Below are 18,761 nucleotides of genomic sequence, written 5' to 3'. Positions count from 1 at the left end.
TGTGCATACAGGATAGCCTACCAGGGAAGTATAGGTGCCCAAGCGCTTGAGTCATCCCTCTGCTGCTTTCCCAGGTGCATGTGCAGGGAGTTGGATTGGTAGTGGAACAGTCAAGACTAAGACCAGTATCATGTGGGTACTCCTATGACTATATAATCAGTAACTTCTTCTACTGCATTTTTGTTTGTTTGTCTCTTTGTTTTGATACCCTGAAGTTCAGTCACTCCTACTGTGTTCTATTTCAGGGAGCCCGTTAACAGAGAGGAAAGTGCCAATACCCAGTTGTTGTGTATCCTTTGCAACAGCTGATGAGCCATCACCTATATACACCCATGTGGTTGGAAACACAGATTCCCCCATCTGGAACTTTCAACAGCAATCAAGGTTTGTATTTTCTGATGCTCCTTCAACCTTCCTGAATCTAGTTTTTCTTTCATCCAATCAGCAAGGAATGTAACATACACAACCATTTTTTTTTTTTTTAAAGATTTATTCACTTTATTACAGCCAGATATACACAGAGGAGGAGAGACAGAGAGGAAGATCTTCCATCCGATGATTCACTCCCCAAGTGAGCCGCAACGGGCCGATGCGCCGATCCGAAGCCGGAAACCCGGAACCTCCTCCGGGTCTCCCACGCGGGTGCAGGGTCCCAATGCATTGGGCCGTCCTCGACTGCTTTCCCAGGCCACAAGCAGGGAGCTGGATGGGAAGTGGAGCTGCCGGGATTAGAACCGGCGCCCATATGGGATCCCGGGGCTTTCAAGGCGAGGACTTTAGCCGCTAGGCCACCGTGCCGGGCCCACACAACCATGTTTGAATAGACCTGGAAAATTCTTATTCAAACAGTTGTTTAGTTCTAGAGCTCATGAATTCACAGCTAATGGTTTTATTTTATTTTCTTTTTTAAAGATTTTTTATTATTATTGGAAAGCCGGATATTCAGAGAGGAGGAGAGACGAGAGGAAGATCTTCCGTCCGATGTTTCACTCCCCAAGTGAGCCGCAACGGGCCGGCACGCGCCGATCTGATGCCGGGAACCAGGAACCTCTTCCGGGTCTCTCACGTGGGTGCCCGGTCCCAAAGCTTTGGGCCGTCCTCGACTGCCTTCCCAGGCCACAGGCAGGGAGCTGGATGGGAAGTGGAGCTCTGGGGATTAGAACCGGCGCCCATGTGGGATCCCGGGGCTTTCAAGGCGAGGACTTTAGCCGCTAGGCCACGCCGCCGGGCCCTATAACCATTAACATAACCTATAACCATTTAACATCTTAAAACCATTAGCTGTGGGCTTCCCATCCAGCTCCCTGCCTGTGACCTGGGAAGGCAGTCGAGGACGGCCCAAAGCTTTGGGACCGGGCACCCACGTGAGAGACCCGGAAGAGGTTCCTGGTTCCCGGCATCAGATCGGCGCGTGCCGGCCCGTTGCGGCTCACTTGGGGAGTGAAACATCCGACGGAAGATCTTCCTCTCGTCTCTCCTCCTCTCTGTATATCCGGCTTTCCAATAATAATAAAAAATCTTTAAAAAAGAAAAAAGAAAAAAAAAGATGTTGTTATAGTGTTTTGTTTTGTTGGGTTTTTATTTAATTTTTTATTGTAAAGTCAGATATATAGAGAGAGAAAGAGGAGGAGAGAGAGAGGAAGATCTTCTGTCGGATGATTCACTCCCCAAGTGGCCTCAACGCCAGAGCTGCACCAATCTGAAGCCAGGAACCTGGAGCCTTCTGCAGGTCTCCCACGCAGGTGCAGGATCCCAAGGCTTTTGGCCGCCCTGGACCGCTTTCCCAGGCCACAAGCAGGGAGCTGGATGGGAAGCAGGGCAGCAAGGATTAGAACTGGTGCCCATATGGGATCCCAGCACACACAAGGCGAGGACTTTAGCCTCTAGGCCACCGCGTCAGACCTTGTTTGTTTTGCTGCTGTTGTAATGTTTTTAACCCTGTTCAGTACAATTGAAAATTACTCAGGGAGGGCCTCTTAGCTGTACAACTCTGTTCTAGGCACTGGAAATTAAATTTAATCAAGATATTCTGTGCTATTGAACAGATCATGGTCTACATAAGAAGAAATACAAATTAAAAATTACAGTTAAGTGTGCAAAGAAAAGTACAGAAGATCCAGGTAGAAAACTCAAAGAAAAAGATTATTTAGGATAAAGGGAAGGATTCATAAATATGACACTTCAGCTTAATATTGAAGAAGGCATATGAGTTACCCAGGTGCATGAGAGGGAAGGATGTACCAGGCAAAGGAAACTCATCTCAAGAAAGGCTGTGGATTACCCCCTTCTTGGTTTTATACCAGCAACTTACGGTGCATTTCAAAGCCTAGTCTTTGAAACCCAGAGAGAACTGACCTCCATCCCTGTATCTGTTGTTCACCATCTGTGTGAGTAAGTTGTGTAACATCTCTGGGCCTCAGAGTTCTCATATGTAAAGCTGGGGTGATTTTTAAAGGATTGCTGTGATGTCCAAATTAGAGACAGTTGGGAGAATTACCTCACAGTATATAGTAGGTTTACCGCCAGTGATAGATTTCCTGTGGAAGGTTCTGAAATAAGAGAGTGAGTTCTGTCAGTCATGTTGTGGTACTTCTCAGAGGCTGTGAGCTGACACAGAAGGCTCAAACCTGGGGTACAGGGCTTACTCCCGCACCTTCTTTCTTCTGTTACCAGTTACCAGTGAGTCCTGATACTAATTACTACTACAGTCAGACTGCGTCACCTTCCTGTCTGCCAACACTAACTATATTATGTGCTGTCTGATCTGCTACTTGCCTGTACTTGTACTTGAATCTCAACAGTTACTGAAATGTTTAGTGTTTACAATTTAAGAAGCAGGCCTGTGTCAGGAGCTACAGCTGCAACAAAAACTCAGTTCTTTCTTTGGTGAGGTAGCAGAAATTTCAGAAATTATGACCGTAGTGGCCAGGGTACTTTATCTAAAATGTTAACTGTGTCCCCAAAGGCAGGAAATGATTGAGCCTCTAAGTGTAGGTGATTTGTTCATTCACAACCTGACATGATGACAAAACAAATTTAGTGAAGGGCCCTTAGCAGACTCCTAATCTTATCCCTTCTCTTACAGTTGAGGGGATGATAGTTACATCATCTATTGGTTATTCAAGGCAGGGATAGAAAAAAAAAAAACTGAGCAGTAGTACCATTTACACTTCCTTTATCACAAAATGTATTGATTTGCTCCTCCTTGCAGTTTATAGGAAGATAATATCCTGTCAAATCCAAGGGCGATAGTGTTTTAAAAATTCATGGAAAATGGGCCCGGCGGCGTGGCCTAGCGGCTAAAGTCCTCGCCTTGAACGCCCTGGAATCCCATATGGGCGCCGGTTCTAATCCCGGCAGCTCCACTTCCCTTCCAGCTCCCTGCTTGTGGCCTGGGAAAGCAGTTGAGGATGGCCCAATGCATTGGGACCCTGCACCCGCATGGGAGACCCGGAAGAGGTTCCAGGTTCCCGGCTTCGGATCGGCACGCATCGGCCCATTGCGGCTCAGTTGGGGAGTGAATCATCGGATGGAAGATCTTCCTCTCTGTCTCTCCTCCTCTGTGTATATCTGGCTATAATAAAAAAATGAATAAATCTTTAAAAAAAATTCATGGAAAATGCATATGATGAAAAATATGCACGAATTTCAAAATGTTTTATGCCAAATGAACTTGTCTTTGAATTCCATTTTTCTGTGAATTCACTGAAGTACCCTCACAGGGTTCCAAGAGTCACTTGGAGATAATAGTAGACAGGATTCAAAGTTGTCCTTTAACTGCCAGCTGGAGTGCCAGTCTCTGACACCAAAATTATTTCCCTGGAGCACGCTGCCTGCCATTGGTCTGAAGGCTAGGTGCTCTTCAGTTGGCAGTTGATGTGGAAGGATGAAATTAAGTCTTTTGGTTTCCATCCATCCTCACTACCTAGAGCAGTGATGCCTAATTTGGAACTTTGCAAAGCTTTGTTGTACTATAAAGCTAATTCACTTAATAGGAGGTATTTTAGACGTATTCAGTGATTTCTGTTTCATCTTCTCTGACTAGTATGAATTTGGGGCACTTTATTTTGTTGCTTTGCCCTCTGCATGTTTCAACACTGGAGTCAGGAAAAACCAGGGTACAAATCCCAGCCTTGCCATTTACTGTTACGCGATCTTAGACACATTACTTTTCCTCTCTTAGCCAATGCTGTCATCTGTAACTCGGGAGTAACGGTGCTCACGTGGTGGGTTAAGTGTGTGTCTGGCGCAAGGTAGGGTCAGTGAATCTTCTGATCCCTCTCTTCCCTTCTCACCATTCTGCCACTCTAATCAAGAACCATTCCAGTAAAGCCAATCATTACATGTTGAGGATCTCCACTTCCCCTACTCCCTCCCGATCTTAGAGAAATAGGCTGAATATGGTAGATACTTTAGAGGGTGAGGTTCCTGGGGAGCACTACAGCAGAGGGGCCTGTTTTCAATTCTTGGCAAATTACTTGCCCCTTCTTAACTTCCATCCTTTAGAACATGACCATAACGAAGAAATAGTATTGAGCCCAGCGCAGTGACTTAGTAGCTTAATTCTCACCCGGCATGTGCTAGGATCCCATGTAGCCACCAAGTTGTCTCAGCTGCTCTATTTCCTATCCAACTCCATGCTTGTAGCCTGGGAAAGCAGTGGAGGATGAACCAAAGCCTCCGGACCATGCAACCACGAGGGAGACCCAGAAGAAGCTCCTGGCTCCTGTTGCAGCCATTTGGGGAATGAACCAGCAGAACAAAAGATCTATCTTTCTGTCTCTCCTTCTCTCTGTAAATCTGTCTTTCCAATGAAAAAAAATTGGAGGTCTTTAAAAAAAAAGATGAAATACTATTGGCAGATTGTAAAACGTTCTTAAAATCTGTCTCATCGTGCAGAAGATTCCTTTACCAGTGATTTATGGTGGTTGTTTTCCTCAATAGGCTGTCAAAAGAGCTTCTTCTGGACCCACAGCAAACTCTGGTCTTCAAGGTTTGGCATAAAGGAGGTAGGAACTCTGTTCTGTGAATATCTAGGTGATTGTTAAAATAAGCATACATGCTGTCAAGTTTGCTTTTTTTTTCAGCCAAGTGAGGTCGTCGCACTGCTGTGCTGGGAATGCTGGTATGTGGTAGAGGCTAGTCCCATAGAATGCCACCTGGATCGCCTATGGAATTTGAATACTTAAACAGTTAAATCAGTGTCATTTGTGTTTAGTATAGCAACCCAAGTACATTGCATCTTTCCCATTGTGTCTGTCAGTGGTCATGATGTGTACAACACCAGGGTTTCTCCCCACCTCATACAAAGTTCTAGCTTATTACTTTGACTCATGAACCAAGACCTGGGCAATTTCAGCCAGGAACACAAAAGGGAAGTCTGACAGCTTATCCTCCCTTGTTTTAAGAACATCCCCCAAGACATGGGGTGCTTGGCCTTCATGTTAGTCAGCTCCCATTTCTGAAGAGACCTGACAGCAGTGTAAAGAGCCCTGCCTCTGCAACTGGACTCTTGCTTCAGGCACCTTTCTGCCCCTTACTGCTACATTACAACCTTGAATGAGCAGCTTAACTTCTCTACTTCAGCTCCCATATCTATAAACCTAGAATAATAGTATCTAGGATTTGGAGAGAATTAAATGAGAACCTGACACTTACCATATCCATTTTTATTAGTAGTAACTAATCCTGTGCCAAGACACACATATGTAACCTGGCAAGGTAGGAAATATAATCAGTCCGATTTTATAGACATAAAAGCTGAAACCCAAGAAAGTTTAGTGACTTGATTAAATTTGTGTTAGCTGTTAATTTATAATCAGAATTTGAGTCCATTTCTAAATCCATTTCTCACTGATTATCTAGCCTTCATTGTCCTTGTGCATACTGGCAAGCACAGATAACTGGGAAATGAGGTGGTGAGAGCATCCAGCCATCTCAGCCCCTTTGAGATGCCTGCTAGGGCCTGGTTTGCAAACCTCCAGCTATGCTCAGTTGTCTTCAGAGTCAGTTTTTGGTTTGCCAGTGGTAAGCTTCAGTTCTAACCCCCAAAGCGTCCTGAAGATGGAAGACAAGTCAACTTGCCTTTCTCTCCCCCTGTGCCTCCTGTTTGCAAGGGCTGCTGTGAGTCTTGTTTTGATGATTACTTCTGTGCTGCAACCTTGCTTTCATTTAGGGCCCTCACCACTCCCCAGCTTCATAAATGCTGTGATAGCTTATCACAAATTCATTTTCTCTGACTCTACACAGGAAAGCCTTTGGTGTTTAGCTGGACTGTGCCCTTCCCCTTTGCCTTCCTTCTCTCTCTGAAATCGTACAGAGGTTGTCAAATAGACCAAGGCTCACCTCAGTTCAGCACCTGCTTTAGCAGGACAAAAAGAATAAGCTTTGGTCTTATGCAGATCTAAAGTAAAATTATAACTTGCTCTATAACTGAGTAGCTTTACCTCTTTCCTCTTACCTTTCCTTAACTTTATTCATAAAATTAGAAGAATAGTACCTGAAGTATGATGCACAACTGTTGCTAGCAAATCAAGCTATTTTTCAGGCACTGTACTAAAGCTGTTAGGTATAGACAAACACATTCCCCACAATCCGGGATCCCTGGAGGGTCTGCAAGATCCTGTGAATAGAGGTGAAGAAAATCCTAGGACCACTCTCTCCTGGCTCTGGCTCTCAGTGTATGCTGTCCTCTCTCTCCCCTAACTTCATCCTCTCCATAGCAAATGTGACACAGAAAATGAAAACGGGCTCTGAAGCCAGTCTCTCATGCTCTTATCTTCTGTCTTTGGTGATGACTTGGGAACCCCCCCAACTGCCCAGCCTCCCGAGCCAGCTTCTATGTCTGACAGCCTGCCAGGCCCAGCCACACCATCCCACTCCTCTTCCCCCACAGATGAAGAGAGGGTGATTGGCTTTGCCTCGGTGGATCTCTCCCCACTTCTGTCTGGCTTCCAGTTTATCTGTGGCTGGTACAACATCACAGACTTCAGTGGCGACTGCCAGGGCCAGATAAAGGTTGCTGTCTCACCTTTGGAGAATTTGATGCGTTTCAAAGAAGAAAGGCAAGCAAGACGTGGGGTGGAGACCACAGGATCCCTGGTAGGTATCCTGATTCCCAACCCTCACCAGAAAGGTTTGTACCCAGCAAAGTTTGCAAGAAGATCCATTGTGTTTGGTACCTTTCAGTTTATGAAATATGCCATGTATTTGTGTCTTGTAACCATCTCCTGATATGTATAAAATGGTTAAAGTATTATGAGAGTAGGTGGTTGTATCAACTCTAAATATATTAAAAACCAGTGAATGTTAGATACTGTAAAGGAGTGAATTTTATAATACATAAATTATGTATCTGTTTTGAAATAAAACAGTTGCCATGTGAAGTCTATAACAATAGTAATTGAACCTTTTCTTAATTCTGTTACATTAAAGTCATTTATCTTTTACTCAAGAATAATAAAAGGAGTTGACATTGTAGTATAGTAGATTAAGGCACTGCTTGAAACGCCAGCATCTCATATCAAATTGCCAGCTTGAATCCCAGCTGTCCTGCTTCCAATAATACACATCTTGGGAGGCAGCAGATGATGGCTGATCACTGCCCACCCATGTGGGACACCAGATGGAGTTCCTGGCTCCTGTCTTCAGTCTGACCCAGCCCTGGCGTCCCATTTGGGCACTGTATCAAGTCCAGCTGCTCTACTTTCAATTCGGCTTCCTGCTGATGGCCGAGGAAAGCAACGGAGGATGGCTCAAGAACTTGAGCCCCTGCACCCATAGGGAGACCCAGAAGAAGCTCCTGACTCCCAGCTTCAGACTGAGCCAACCCTGGCCATTGGACCATCTAGGGAGTGAGCCAGTAGGTGGAAGAGCTCTCTCGCTCCCTCTCAATCTTCTCTATTACCTGGTTTTCAAGTGAAATAAAGAATCCTTTAATAAATAAATTAATACATATATTGTTTAGACAACTCCTTCAATAAATTAATTCTAAAAGAAAAGAGAAGTTTCCCACTATTCTATGTAGAAGAGCTCTTATCAGAGTGAAGGCTATTGGCCCAGGATCTGGCACCAAGTAAGCATCAATGAATATTGAATGAATATATTTATGACAAAATGATCACAAGTTCAGTAGTCCCTATTTAGAAAGATTGTTTCTTCAGATCAACTCTGATATTCATGAAATAAGAAACATCACAGCTAAATTATTTCCGCATATAAACTAAATGTAAAATATGTCTAACCAGCAGTTCACAAGTTGGCTGGAGAAACAAGAGCATAAATATAAATAAAGCAGCTAAAAATCTAATAATCTATCTGGTATTTATCATCAAAAGGTATTTAGCCTTCTGGTTAAGATGCCCATGTCCTGTACAGATTGCCTGGTTTAAATACACCTGTGGTCCTGACCCCACCTTCCTGCTAATTTAGTTGCTAAGAGGCAACAGTGATGGCTTAGTGAGCATCTGCCACCTACGTGGGAGACATGGAGTGAGTTCCCAGCCTTAACCCGAAGTCCAGCCTGGTCTGGGCCGTTGCTAGCATGTGGAGCTGGAAACTCTGTCCTCCTCCCTCCCACCTCCATGTATCTTATCAGCCTCTTAAATAAAAAGGCATGAATAACAAGGGTACTTATCTCACAAGAATATTGAATAATTTAAATGAGAAAATACATGTCATTTGCTTAGCACAATGCTCATCACATGGAAGGTGCTCAGTAAATTGTATTTATACATACGCCATAAACTTTACAAATTTGTTCCAGAATGCTGGTATCCAGTATATCAGTTTTCTTTTTGCCTCTGCAGATCCCAGTGTACAGTCCCTTTTCCTTCGCTGGCTCTGACATGCGTACTGCACTCCCCAGCTGCATTGCAAGGTCAACCCCAAACCAAGTTCCTCACATCTCTTCAAAGGAAGTTGATTTCTCCACTCCTGGGAGGTGAGTGGTTTCTTGATGATGACAAGAAATGGGGTCAAAGGGTAGCAGTGTGAAAACTGGCTTATTTGCCCATCTCACTCCTTTATTAAAGGAAGAAATTAGAGATGACAAGGAACGAGTTTGTTGATTTTCTACCACAACCTTCTGGAAACCTTAAGATCCTTTGAAAGCAAAGTTTTTTAAAGATAGGATCTAGAATTGTATTGCTATTGAAAGAACAGTGCGAGAGACACTTTTCTTTTATCCTCAGATGTCTTTAGCCTTTTTCCCTATACTCAGTCATCAGCCATATGAAAAATATATCTTATCTGTCCTCTCCCAAAACTATGTGCGAAGTTGTTTTATAAAAAGCAACTGACCCATCCTTCTACAGAAGCTGACCTTGAATGTCCATGTGGGTATGAGGACTAGAACATGTTCCATCCTGTCACACCCTACAGGCCCTTGTACCCTCTGGCATCTCCTCCCAGCAGCACATTCCCACACGCTTCTCTCAGCACTCCCACAGCAGTCGCTACTGAGAAGACCCTTTATCCTAGGAAGGACACTGGGGTGCTGCCCTTCTACTCAAGGCTGCATCATCACCACCACGTGAAGAGATCCTGTGACCTCTGTACAAAGGGAGCTTTGTGCTCTCCCAATTCCCATACTATCAGCTTAGATAATTGCTTTGTTATCTTTTTTATACAAAGTTAATTTGACTGTAGCTAGTCAGTGAAACAGCAGGATGACGGTGCCTTAGTGTCACTGTTTAATAATTTTAAAAGTTCAAAGTTCAACAATTTGCCTTTTGTCCAGCTAAAAATGTCCCTGTGGTACCACTGCAAAAGGACCACATCAGAATGTCATATTATATTCTATTCTAATCTAGCCCTGCATCCAAGGCAAGGCTGTAATTCCCTTTCTAACCACTTCACCAGATACATCCGGCTCTTTCTGACCCTGCCTTGCTCCACGGGCAGGGTGGTGAGATGGGATCTGAGGGTGGACGACTTCAGAGGTCTGTACTAGCTTTACCACTCACCAGCTAGGTGTGAGCTTAGGCTAATTGCTTCAGTTCTCTGAGCCTTGGCTTTTTCACGTGTTAAATGAAAATAGTGTGTTGTTGCAAGGCTGTTATGAAGTATCCATAACAAATGAGAAGACAAATAACTCATTTTGATGTACACTGTATATACATAGTGGCTGATTGAGTTTTTACAATAACCTTAAGAGAAAGGTGTTATTACCTATCATACTGGGGTAATACCTGAAGCAACAGTTTCTAAATGTTTTAGTCTTTGTGCTTTACTTTTTTTTTTTTTTAAAGATTTATTTTATTTTTATTACAAAGTCAGATATATACTGAGAGGAGGAGAGCTAGAGAGGAAGTGGAGCTGCCGGGATTAGAACCAGCGGCCATAGGGGATCAAGGCGAGGACCTTAGCCACTAGGCCACGCTGCCGAGCCCATGCTTTACTTTTAATAAGCAAAAATTACAACCAGGTCAGAGGTCCATCAATCAATAGGTGGATGGATGATCAAATTTTGATATGTTATACATTGAAATATTATCAATTTTTTCATGAATTACTGATAAATAACATTATTTTCAACATAATTATGCTAAAGGAGAGAATACAGAAAAGGATATATTGTGTACCATTCTACTGATACGAATTTCTAGAAAGTGAATAATGACATATGATAGAAAGTAGATCAGTGGTTACCTAAGGACAAGGCAAGATGAATAGATTGGGAATGTGAAAGCAGTTACAAATGACAAGTAGAAATTTTTGAAGCTGATAGATATGTTGATTTTATTGTGCTTATTATTTCCATAAAATCATACATCTGTCAGAACTCACTAAATGGTAAATTTATGCATTTTTATCAAATTAGAAATCTAAACAGAAAATTTTTAGATATCATGAATGTAAAATCAATTATATTTCTGTACACCAGAAATTAATAAACAAATCCAATAGCATCAAATAAAGTAAATACTTAAAAAATAAGAAGTGCAAAATATATTGTCTGAAACCTTCATTACATGGTTGAGATTCATGAACATCTGAGCAAACAGGCATCCTGTGTTCCTGGTTTGGAAGACTTCAAATCTACAGATTCCACACCATCTCTGTTAATTTTTTGTTTATTTTTTTTTTAAAGATTTATTTATTTTATTACAAAGTCAGATATACGCAGAGGAGGAGAGACAGAGAGGAAGATCTTCCATCCGATGATTCACTCCCCAAGTGACTGCAACGGGCCGGTGCTGTGCCGATCCGAAGCCGGGACCAGGAACCTCTTCCAGGTCTCCCATGTGGGTGCAGTGTCCCGATGTTTTGGGCCGTCCTCGACTGCTTTCCCAGGCCACAAGCAGGGAGCTGGATGGGAAGTGGAGCTGCCGGGATTAGAACCGGCGCCCATATGGGATCCCGGGGCTTTCAAGGCGAGGACTTTAGCCGCTAGGCCATGCTGCCAGGTCCCATCTCTGTTAATTTTTACGGGCTTCTTTGTGGCAGTGCACAGGCTAATCCTAATACTCATTTGACAATTCAGGGCATACAAACATCATTAAAAAGAAAAAGTTTCCAATTACTGAATACTAGAAGGAGAAGGCATTTCACTAGGAGGTTCAAATGTCACTTAGGATGCCCACATCCCATACGGGAACAACTAGGTTTTGGTCCCAACTCCACTTCTATTCCCTTCTTCCTGCTGTTGCACACTCGAGGAAGTAACAGGTGAGGACTCACATCCTTGTGTTTTTGCCACCCACATGGGAAACCTCCGTTAAGTTCCACTCACCTAGGTCCTGACTTTGGCCTGGCCCAACTGCAGCTGTTGCAAGTATTAAGCAAGTAAACCAAGTAAAACATCAGATGAGGGATCTCTTTGTCTGTCTCTTTCTCTCTCTCTCTCTCTCTCTCTCTCTCTCTCTCCCTCTCTCTCCCTCTCTCCCTCTCTCCCTCTCTCCCTCCGTCCGTCCCTCCCTCCCTCTCTCTCTATCTTGTCTTCTCTGTGTCCCTCTTCCTCTCCCTCTCAAATAAAATGTTTTAAGGAATAAGATATATATCTACTAGAGAGAAAAAAAAACGATGTTATTAAAGATGAAAGCCACATCGAGCAGACCATCCACATCAATAGAGGAAAAGATTAATCTTGTTCATGCCCTAATTGAAGAGAACCAACAACTTGCAGCAGAAACAATAGCCAGCATCGGGCCAGACGTGGTAGCCTAGCAGCTAAATCCTCACATTGCATGCACTGGGATCCTATATGGGTGCTGATTCTAATCCCGGTGGCCCCACTTGCCATCCAACTCCCTGCTTGTGGCCTGGGACATTAGTGAAGGATGGCCCAAGGCATTGGACTCTGCACCAATGTGGGAGACCTGGAAGAGGCTCCAAGCTCCTGGCTTCATATCAGCTCAGCTCCGCTTGGGGAGTGAATTATTTGACAGAAAATCTTCCTCTTTGTCTCTCCTCTCTGTATATCTTGCTTTGCAGTAAAAATAAATCTTTTTTGAAAATAGCCAGTATCGTTAGCATTTTAATTATTTTACCTAACATAATTTTGATTAAAAAGTTATAAGTTAAAGTAAGTGCCAAACTGTTGTGTTGAATCACCTTCAGATGAGAACAGAGCTTTCAGTGGAAATTTTAGCCAAGTAGTATCCAGGTCCTGAGATGTTTCTTCAAAAAACAATGCAATATAGGAGATAAAACATATCATGCCAATGACTACTAAAAGGCATAAGTAAATCATTCAAAGCAAAAGCAAGCCAATCCAGACAAAGGTCATGGAACAATGTTTAGGGGATTCTCTAGGCATTTTACCTGTTGACTTTCAGTAGGTTTGAAAGATGGCAACATTTGCTCATTTAAAAAGGATTTTAAGGGAACCAGTACAATGACTCAACTAGCTAATCCTCCACCACCAAGTGTTGGCATCCCATCTGAGCAACAATTCCTGTCCTGGCTGCTCCATTTCTGATCCATCTCTCTCTCTCTCTCTTTAATGTTACAAAGAAAAGTAAAAACTAGACTTTATTGTTGCTTTTTGCCATTTGGCAGCATTTTACACACAGACTTCGATCTTCAGAATACCCTGGATTAAGTAGAAAAACCCCCTCTCTTCTCCTTCCGGCTTCCCTTCCCCTTCCCCTCTTCCCTGCTATTCTCCACCACCTGTACCCCATTCCTGCCCCGCTGGAATAAACCTCCTAAGGTTAAAAAAAAAAAACCTTTTAAATGAAGTTTTGTACAATAGAAACTTCTCAGCAGTCAAAATTTAGACTGTAAAAAATACATGCAAAACATACTTCTCTGGAAACACTTAACTTTGAACAAAGCACCAAACTGCACAAATGCAGAATGAAAACAGCATTTCAGCTCCACCAAAAATAGTCATCATAAAAGGTGTAAAAGTCACCTAACTCCACTGGGCACTGTTCACTTTTTAAACAGGAGACAATAAAAAATATTTCCTACAAACATCATCTGAGCTCTAGGGCAGGTTTCAGAGTGTTCATAACTTTAACAGCGACGAGGAGAGTAGGATCGAGTTCTGGAACATGATCTGTATCCTCTATTACTATAGTAAGGAGAAGGTGACCGTGTTCTATAAATCTGATCTCTGTCTTGAGCAGCTCTCCATCCACCTCCTCTATATGATCTGCTATACTAGTTTCGATCATCATTACCTCAGTCATGCCCTCTGTTGTGATAATCCCGACAGCGTGAACTGGCATCTGTAGATCTCCCCTTGTAAATTCCTGGTGTCGGAGTGTGTAGTCTTTTTGTTTCAGAGACATCAACTCTGATTCTGTGCCCATCAGGCTCCATTCTGTTGGCACGCTTTTAGCTTCCTTAGCATCATCTACATTTTCAAAATAAACAAAGGCAAATCCTCTGGAACACCTAGACTGCTCATCATACACAATAGAAACATCAGCAATAGGACCATATTTAGAAAAAACTTCTCTTAGGTCTCTTTCTGTGGTGTCCAAGCTCAAACCAAATACTGCAAGACAAGAGTTGGGGTCAGGATTTGCCTGATTTCCAACATGACGCCTAGGAGTAGACATGGGAGAATGGCTGTGGCTGTGCCATTTGCGATAATGTTGACTGTAAGACCTGCTGTGGGATTGTCTATGGGAATGGGACCAAGATTGTGACCTTGTATAATGTGTTAGAGATCTTCTGGATCTAGACATAGATTCAGATCTGGACCTGGACTTTGATCTGGGACGCTGGGAATTTTCCTTGGAGTGAGACCTTGCAGGGGTATGCCTTGCAGAGTTTCTGCATTCCGTGAGCACTTCCACCTCTGGAGCAGAACGGGATTCCCGCTTGCAGTAGTTCTGCTTGCCACTGTCGCTCAAGGCGCCCGGCTGCTGTTGCTGCTCGCTACGCTTCCAGCTGCCAACCCTCTTGGCAGCAGAGGAGGTTCCATGACAGCCTCCCAGGACGCAGTTTTCCGAGCTGCCAGAGACAAGTGCTGCGCACAGCCTCCACATGGGCTCTCGATCCAACTCTGCTTGTAGCCTGGGAAAGCAGCAGAGGATGGCCCAACACTTGGGACCCTGTACCCGTGTGGGAGATGCAAAAGAAGCTGCTGGCTTTGGATTGTCCCAGCTCCAGCCATTGCAGCCGTTTAGGGAATGAACCAATGGATAGAACATCTTTGTCTCTCCTTCTCTCTGTAAATCTACTTTTCCAATAAAAACTGATAAAAATTTTGTTTAAAAGGGGAAGGTGGATTTTTAAGGACGTTAACACTTTAGCAGAAAATGTCCAGGGAAGTCTTTTCCCGCAACAACAGTGCTCCTGCCCATTCCTCCGATGAACAAGGGTAGTTTTGTAAGAGTTTTGATGGGAAGTCATTAGGCACCCACCTCACTGTCTTGATTTCATTCCTGATTTCTTTTTAATCTTCAAAGATCTTAAAGAGTGCCCACTTTTCTTCAGTTAGTAACATAAAAGACTGCATTGAATTAGGTGAATTCCCAGACCCTCGGTTCTGTGGCAGTGGACTTAGTAACTGCTATCATCACTTCCAACTTTTGGATGTGGTAGAGCCTATATTGATGAAGTTTATATTTTTTCATTTTTATCTAATAATTCAATGTTTCCATGAACTTTTTGAAGTTTTCTGTGATTGCCTATGACTAGTCACTTTGGAGGAAATGGTAAAATACTGCTAACAAGTATGAGGCTTATTTGTAAAATGTCTGAAATTAATTGTGTTGACAGTTTAATAACTGAATATTTTTTAAAACCCTGAACTGTACACTTTAAATAAGTGAATTATATCTCAATAAAGCCACCAATTTTTTTTTGACAGAAGTAAATGTCTGGGATCCATTCTTTTTTTTTTTTTTAAGATTTATTCATTTTTATTACAGCTAGATATACACAGAGAAGGAGAGACAGAGAGGAAGATCTTCCGTCCGATGATTCACTCCCCAAGTGAGCCACAACGGGCCGATGCACACCGATCTGGAGCCGGGAACCTGGAACCTCTTCCGGGTCTCCCATGCGGGTGCAGGGTCCCAAAGCCTTGGGCCATCCTCTACTGCTTTCCCAGGCCACAAGCAGGGAGCTGGATGGGAAGTGGAGCTGCCGGGACTAGAACCGGCGCCCATATGGGATCCCAGGGCTTTCAAGGCGAGGACTTTAGCTGCTAGGCCACACCGCCGGGCCCATGGGATCCATTCTTGAATCTGATGTTTGATATTTGTTCTGTGTGTAAAAACGAAATACCAAAGCTCTAAATGTATGATTAAACAGATTAATACATATTGAATTCCTACGGGGCTTGACATATACTGATAATTCCATATATTGTTCTAGTTACTCTGTTTCCGGAAGCTCACTTGGGCTATTAATGTGCAAGATAGATTTAAAGCCAATTAGTTGTGACACAGTTTTACTCCAATCAAGAATTGATGAAACCAGAACTGTAGAATTAGGGAGAGGAATACAGTATCATTTCAGGAAAGCAATTTGCTTACTGTCACATTGGAAGTTTTTTCATTGGCTAAGTTTTATTCGCTCCGCCCACCCCCTTTTCTTTCTTTCTTTCTGGTTTTTTGGACAGGAGTGGTTCCACAAGAAGCCAGGTGTCACGCCATGAAGAGCACATGCAAAACATCCGCCGATTTCATGAATCCCTGCAGCCGGGAGACGCAGCCTTGCCGCGTGATGACACACTGACCCCATCACCCTTGTCCTCCAATACCTCCATCCTGACTTCTCTCAGGTAAGGCTGACAGAAGACACAGGAAGCCATGGGGAGCACAAGAAGAGGGCGGTGGCCATGTGCAGTGCTGTCTCATCAGCTTCCACTGTTCTCCAACGTTTAACAGGGTTCCAGTGCATCTCAGTGTCAGGTGGGACTCTGGCACATCATAGAATTCTTCACAGATGGAAATGTCTCAGCTGGGGGACTTCCATTCCTTTAGGGAATTCCATCACTGACTCACCTACAAATACACAAACTTTACAGTTTTTACCAAAATTTAAAGAGTAACAACCCTGACACCTACACCATCTCAAAATATGCTTCACCGACAACAAAGCCTGACTCCCGCGTTTATCCTCACAACCTCTACTTCCCAGCCAGCATCCATCCTTAGCATCTCCTGTCTCTCTCTTAGTTTTTTTTTTTTTTCTTTAATATTCATTTATTCATTAATTACATTGCATTGCATTACATGACACAATTTCATAGGTACTGGGATTCCCCCCCCTTCACCCCAAACCCTTCCCCCATCATGAATTCCTTCACCTTGATGCATAACCACAGCTCAAGTTCCGTTGAGATTCCCTAATTAAAAGTTTACACCATACAGAGTCCAGCATCCCACTTGTCCAGTTCAAGTTCAACGGCCTCTTAGGGAGGCCCTCTCAGGTTTGTAGGCAGAGCCAGCAGAGCGTCACCTCGATCAATTAGAAGCTCTCTCTTAGTTTTATAATACAAACTCAGAAAAGAAGCATAGCCGGGCCTGGCACAGTAGCCTAGTGACTAAAGTCCTTGCCTTGCATTCCAGGAATCCCATATGAGCGCCAGTTCATATCCCAGCTGTTCCACTTCCCTTCTTGCTCCCCACTTGTGACCTGGGAAGGCAGTAGAAGATGACCCAAAGTCTTGGGACCCACGTGGGAGACCCAGAAAAAGCCCCTGGCTCTTACTTTGAATCGGCTTAGCTCTAACTATTGTGGCCACTTAGGCAGTGAACCAGAGGAGGGAATATCTTTCTCTTTGTCTCTCCTTCTCTCTGTAATTCTGATTTTCCAATAAAAGTAAATAAAATGTTTTTTAAATAGCAAAAAAAATTTTTTTTAATTAATTTATTTAAAAGGTAGAGTGACAGACAGCAAGATTTCCCATCCACTGACCAAAGTGCCCGAGCCTGGGCCAGACTGGAGCCAGAAACCAGGAACTCCATCCAGGTTTCCCATATGGGTGGCAGGAATCCAAGTACTTGGGCCATCTTTTGCTACCTCCACAGTGTTGTGGACTAGGTTGGGCCTAATATTTCTTTTCTAGGTTCTTACCTCTTAAAAAACATTTTAAGCACAGGTACCAATACAGTTCAGAAAGTGAAAAAGTTTATTTAAAAGGTAAGGAATTCACAGACTCACGTGGGGCTTGTTCAGGGACAGAGTGGACCAGGAAAGGAAAAGATGGGAGAGAGAAGTATCTAGCCCATATCCTTCAAGTCCATAGGAAGAGAGAGCCCTGCCTTCTCCAGGCTTCTCAGGAATCTAGAAAGGGGAGTGATTACATGATAACATTCCAGGGCCCAAGTGAAGGAAAGTACTTCCTTGGGGAATTAACTATCCCATATCACCAGGAGCATTGGCAGAGAGCCGAATCAAAAACAGAGCAGCCAGGACTTTGAACCAATACTGCAATATGGGATATCAGTTTCCCAGACTGTGACTTAAATTGTGCCAAAATGAAAAGAATTGAGTAATAATGTCGAATGCTATGAAAAGCAGCCCAAATTGATGTCATGAGAAGTAAGTAACATTTTCAGAATAGTAAGATCCTGGAGACAGAGGCTATTTAAAAACAAAAGTCACTGATAGTTTGGCTATCGTTTCTTGGGTTGTTAAAATATTTGGAACCCACTGAATAAAGCCAAAAAGAAAAAGAAAAAAACAAAACAAGCTCTCTTCTGTCCTAGAGCAAATCCCCTGTTGACATTTGGGCCAGACAGGTTTGTGGAGGGGCAGATGTGGTCAAGTGCACGATAGGATGTTTACAGGATCTAGTCAGTCCACTATACCTCTCTTCCAACTGTGGCAACCAAAAAATGCCTTCAGACATTGCCAGATGTCCTCTGGGGCCACAATCCCAGACTAAAACCCACTGCCCTAAAGCAGGGATTCTTCGAAACCAGTATGTATCAGAATCACAGAAGGGACTCATTGAGACACTGACAGCTAGGACCTACCCCTCCGCTTCCTGATTCAGTAGACCTGGGATGGGACCTGAGAGCTCTCAGATGTTCTGTTACTCCTGGTCCGATAACTAAGCTTTGGAAACCACTTTCCTCTACAAAGCAAGGATGGACCACGGTCATATGCATTTGCGTTGCTTCCTTGGGTTCAGAGAGTCCTAAACAGTGCTTCATTTAAATCACTCCCATGAAGACTTCAGGGCAAGTATTGCTAAACCTGTGTTACAGGTGAAAAACTTGCAGCTTGGTACTAGTGAGTTTCTGCACCGAGAACCTCTGACCAAGAATTGCATTTGCCCATTTGCTAAACCTGCACTGAGTTTACATTCGTTTGCGTGTTCCTGCTGCTGCTGTTTATCC

At 43.4% G+C, this 18,761-nt stretch overlaps 1 protein-coding gene and 1 pseudogene across 2 annotated transcripts in view; one reads left to right on the top strand and one right to left on the bottom strand.

The window, feature by feature from the left end:
- The window catches only part of C2CD3 (C2 domain containing 3 centriole elongation regulator), a 104,869-nt gene that overhangs the window by 69,881 nt on the left and 16,227 nt on the right, over nucleotides 1–18,761 (top strand). For both annotated transcript variants that reach the window (XM_058663570.1, XM_058663571.1), the window contains exons 25-29: nucleotides 246–384; nucleotides 4,945–5,009; nucleotides 6,896–7,101; nucleotides 8,808–8,941; nucleotides 16,031–16,192. In XM_058663570.1, coding sequence (XP_058519553.1) covers nucleotides 246–384; nucleotides 4,945–5,009; nucleotides 6,896–7,101; nucleotides 8,808–8,941; nucleotides 16,031–16,192 — 706 coding nt within the window. The remainder of the gene's footprint in view (nucleotides 1–245; nucleotides 385–4,944; nucleotides 5,010–6,895; nucleotides 7,102–8,807; nucleotides 8,942–16,030; nucleotides 16,193–18,761) is intronic.
- On the bottom strand, nucleotides 13,465–14,447 carry LOC105942085 (transformer-2 protein homolog beta-like; annotated as a pseudogene).

This window comes from Ochotona princeps, chromosome 4, assembly GCF_030435755.1.
Source record: "Ochotona princeps isolate mOchPri1 chromosome 4, mOchPri1.hap1, whole genome shotgun sequence".
Taxonomy (NCBI): domain Eukaryota; kingdom Metazoa; phylum Chordata; class Mammalia; order Lagomorpha; family Ochotonidae; genus Ochotona; species Ochotona princeps.
This window is presented reverse-complemented; position numbering and strand designations above follow the sequence as displayed.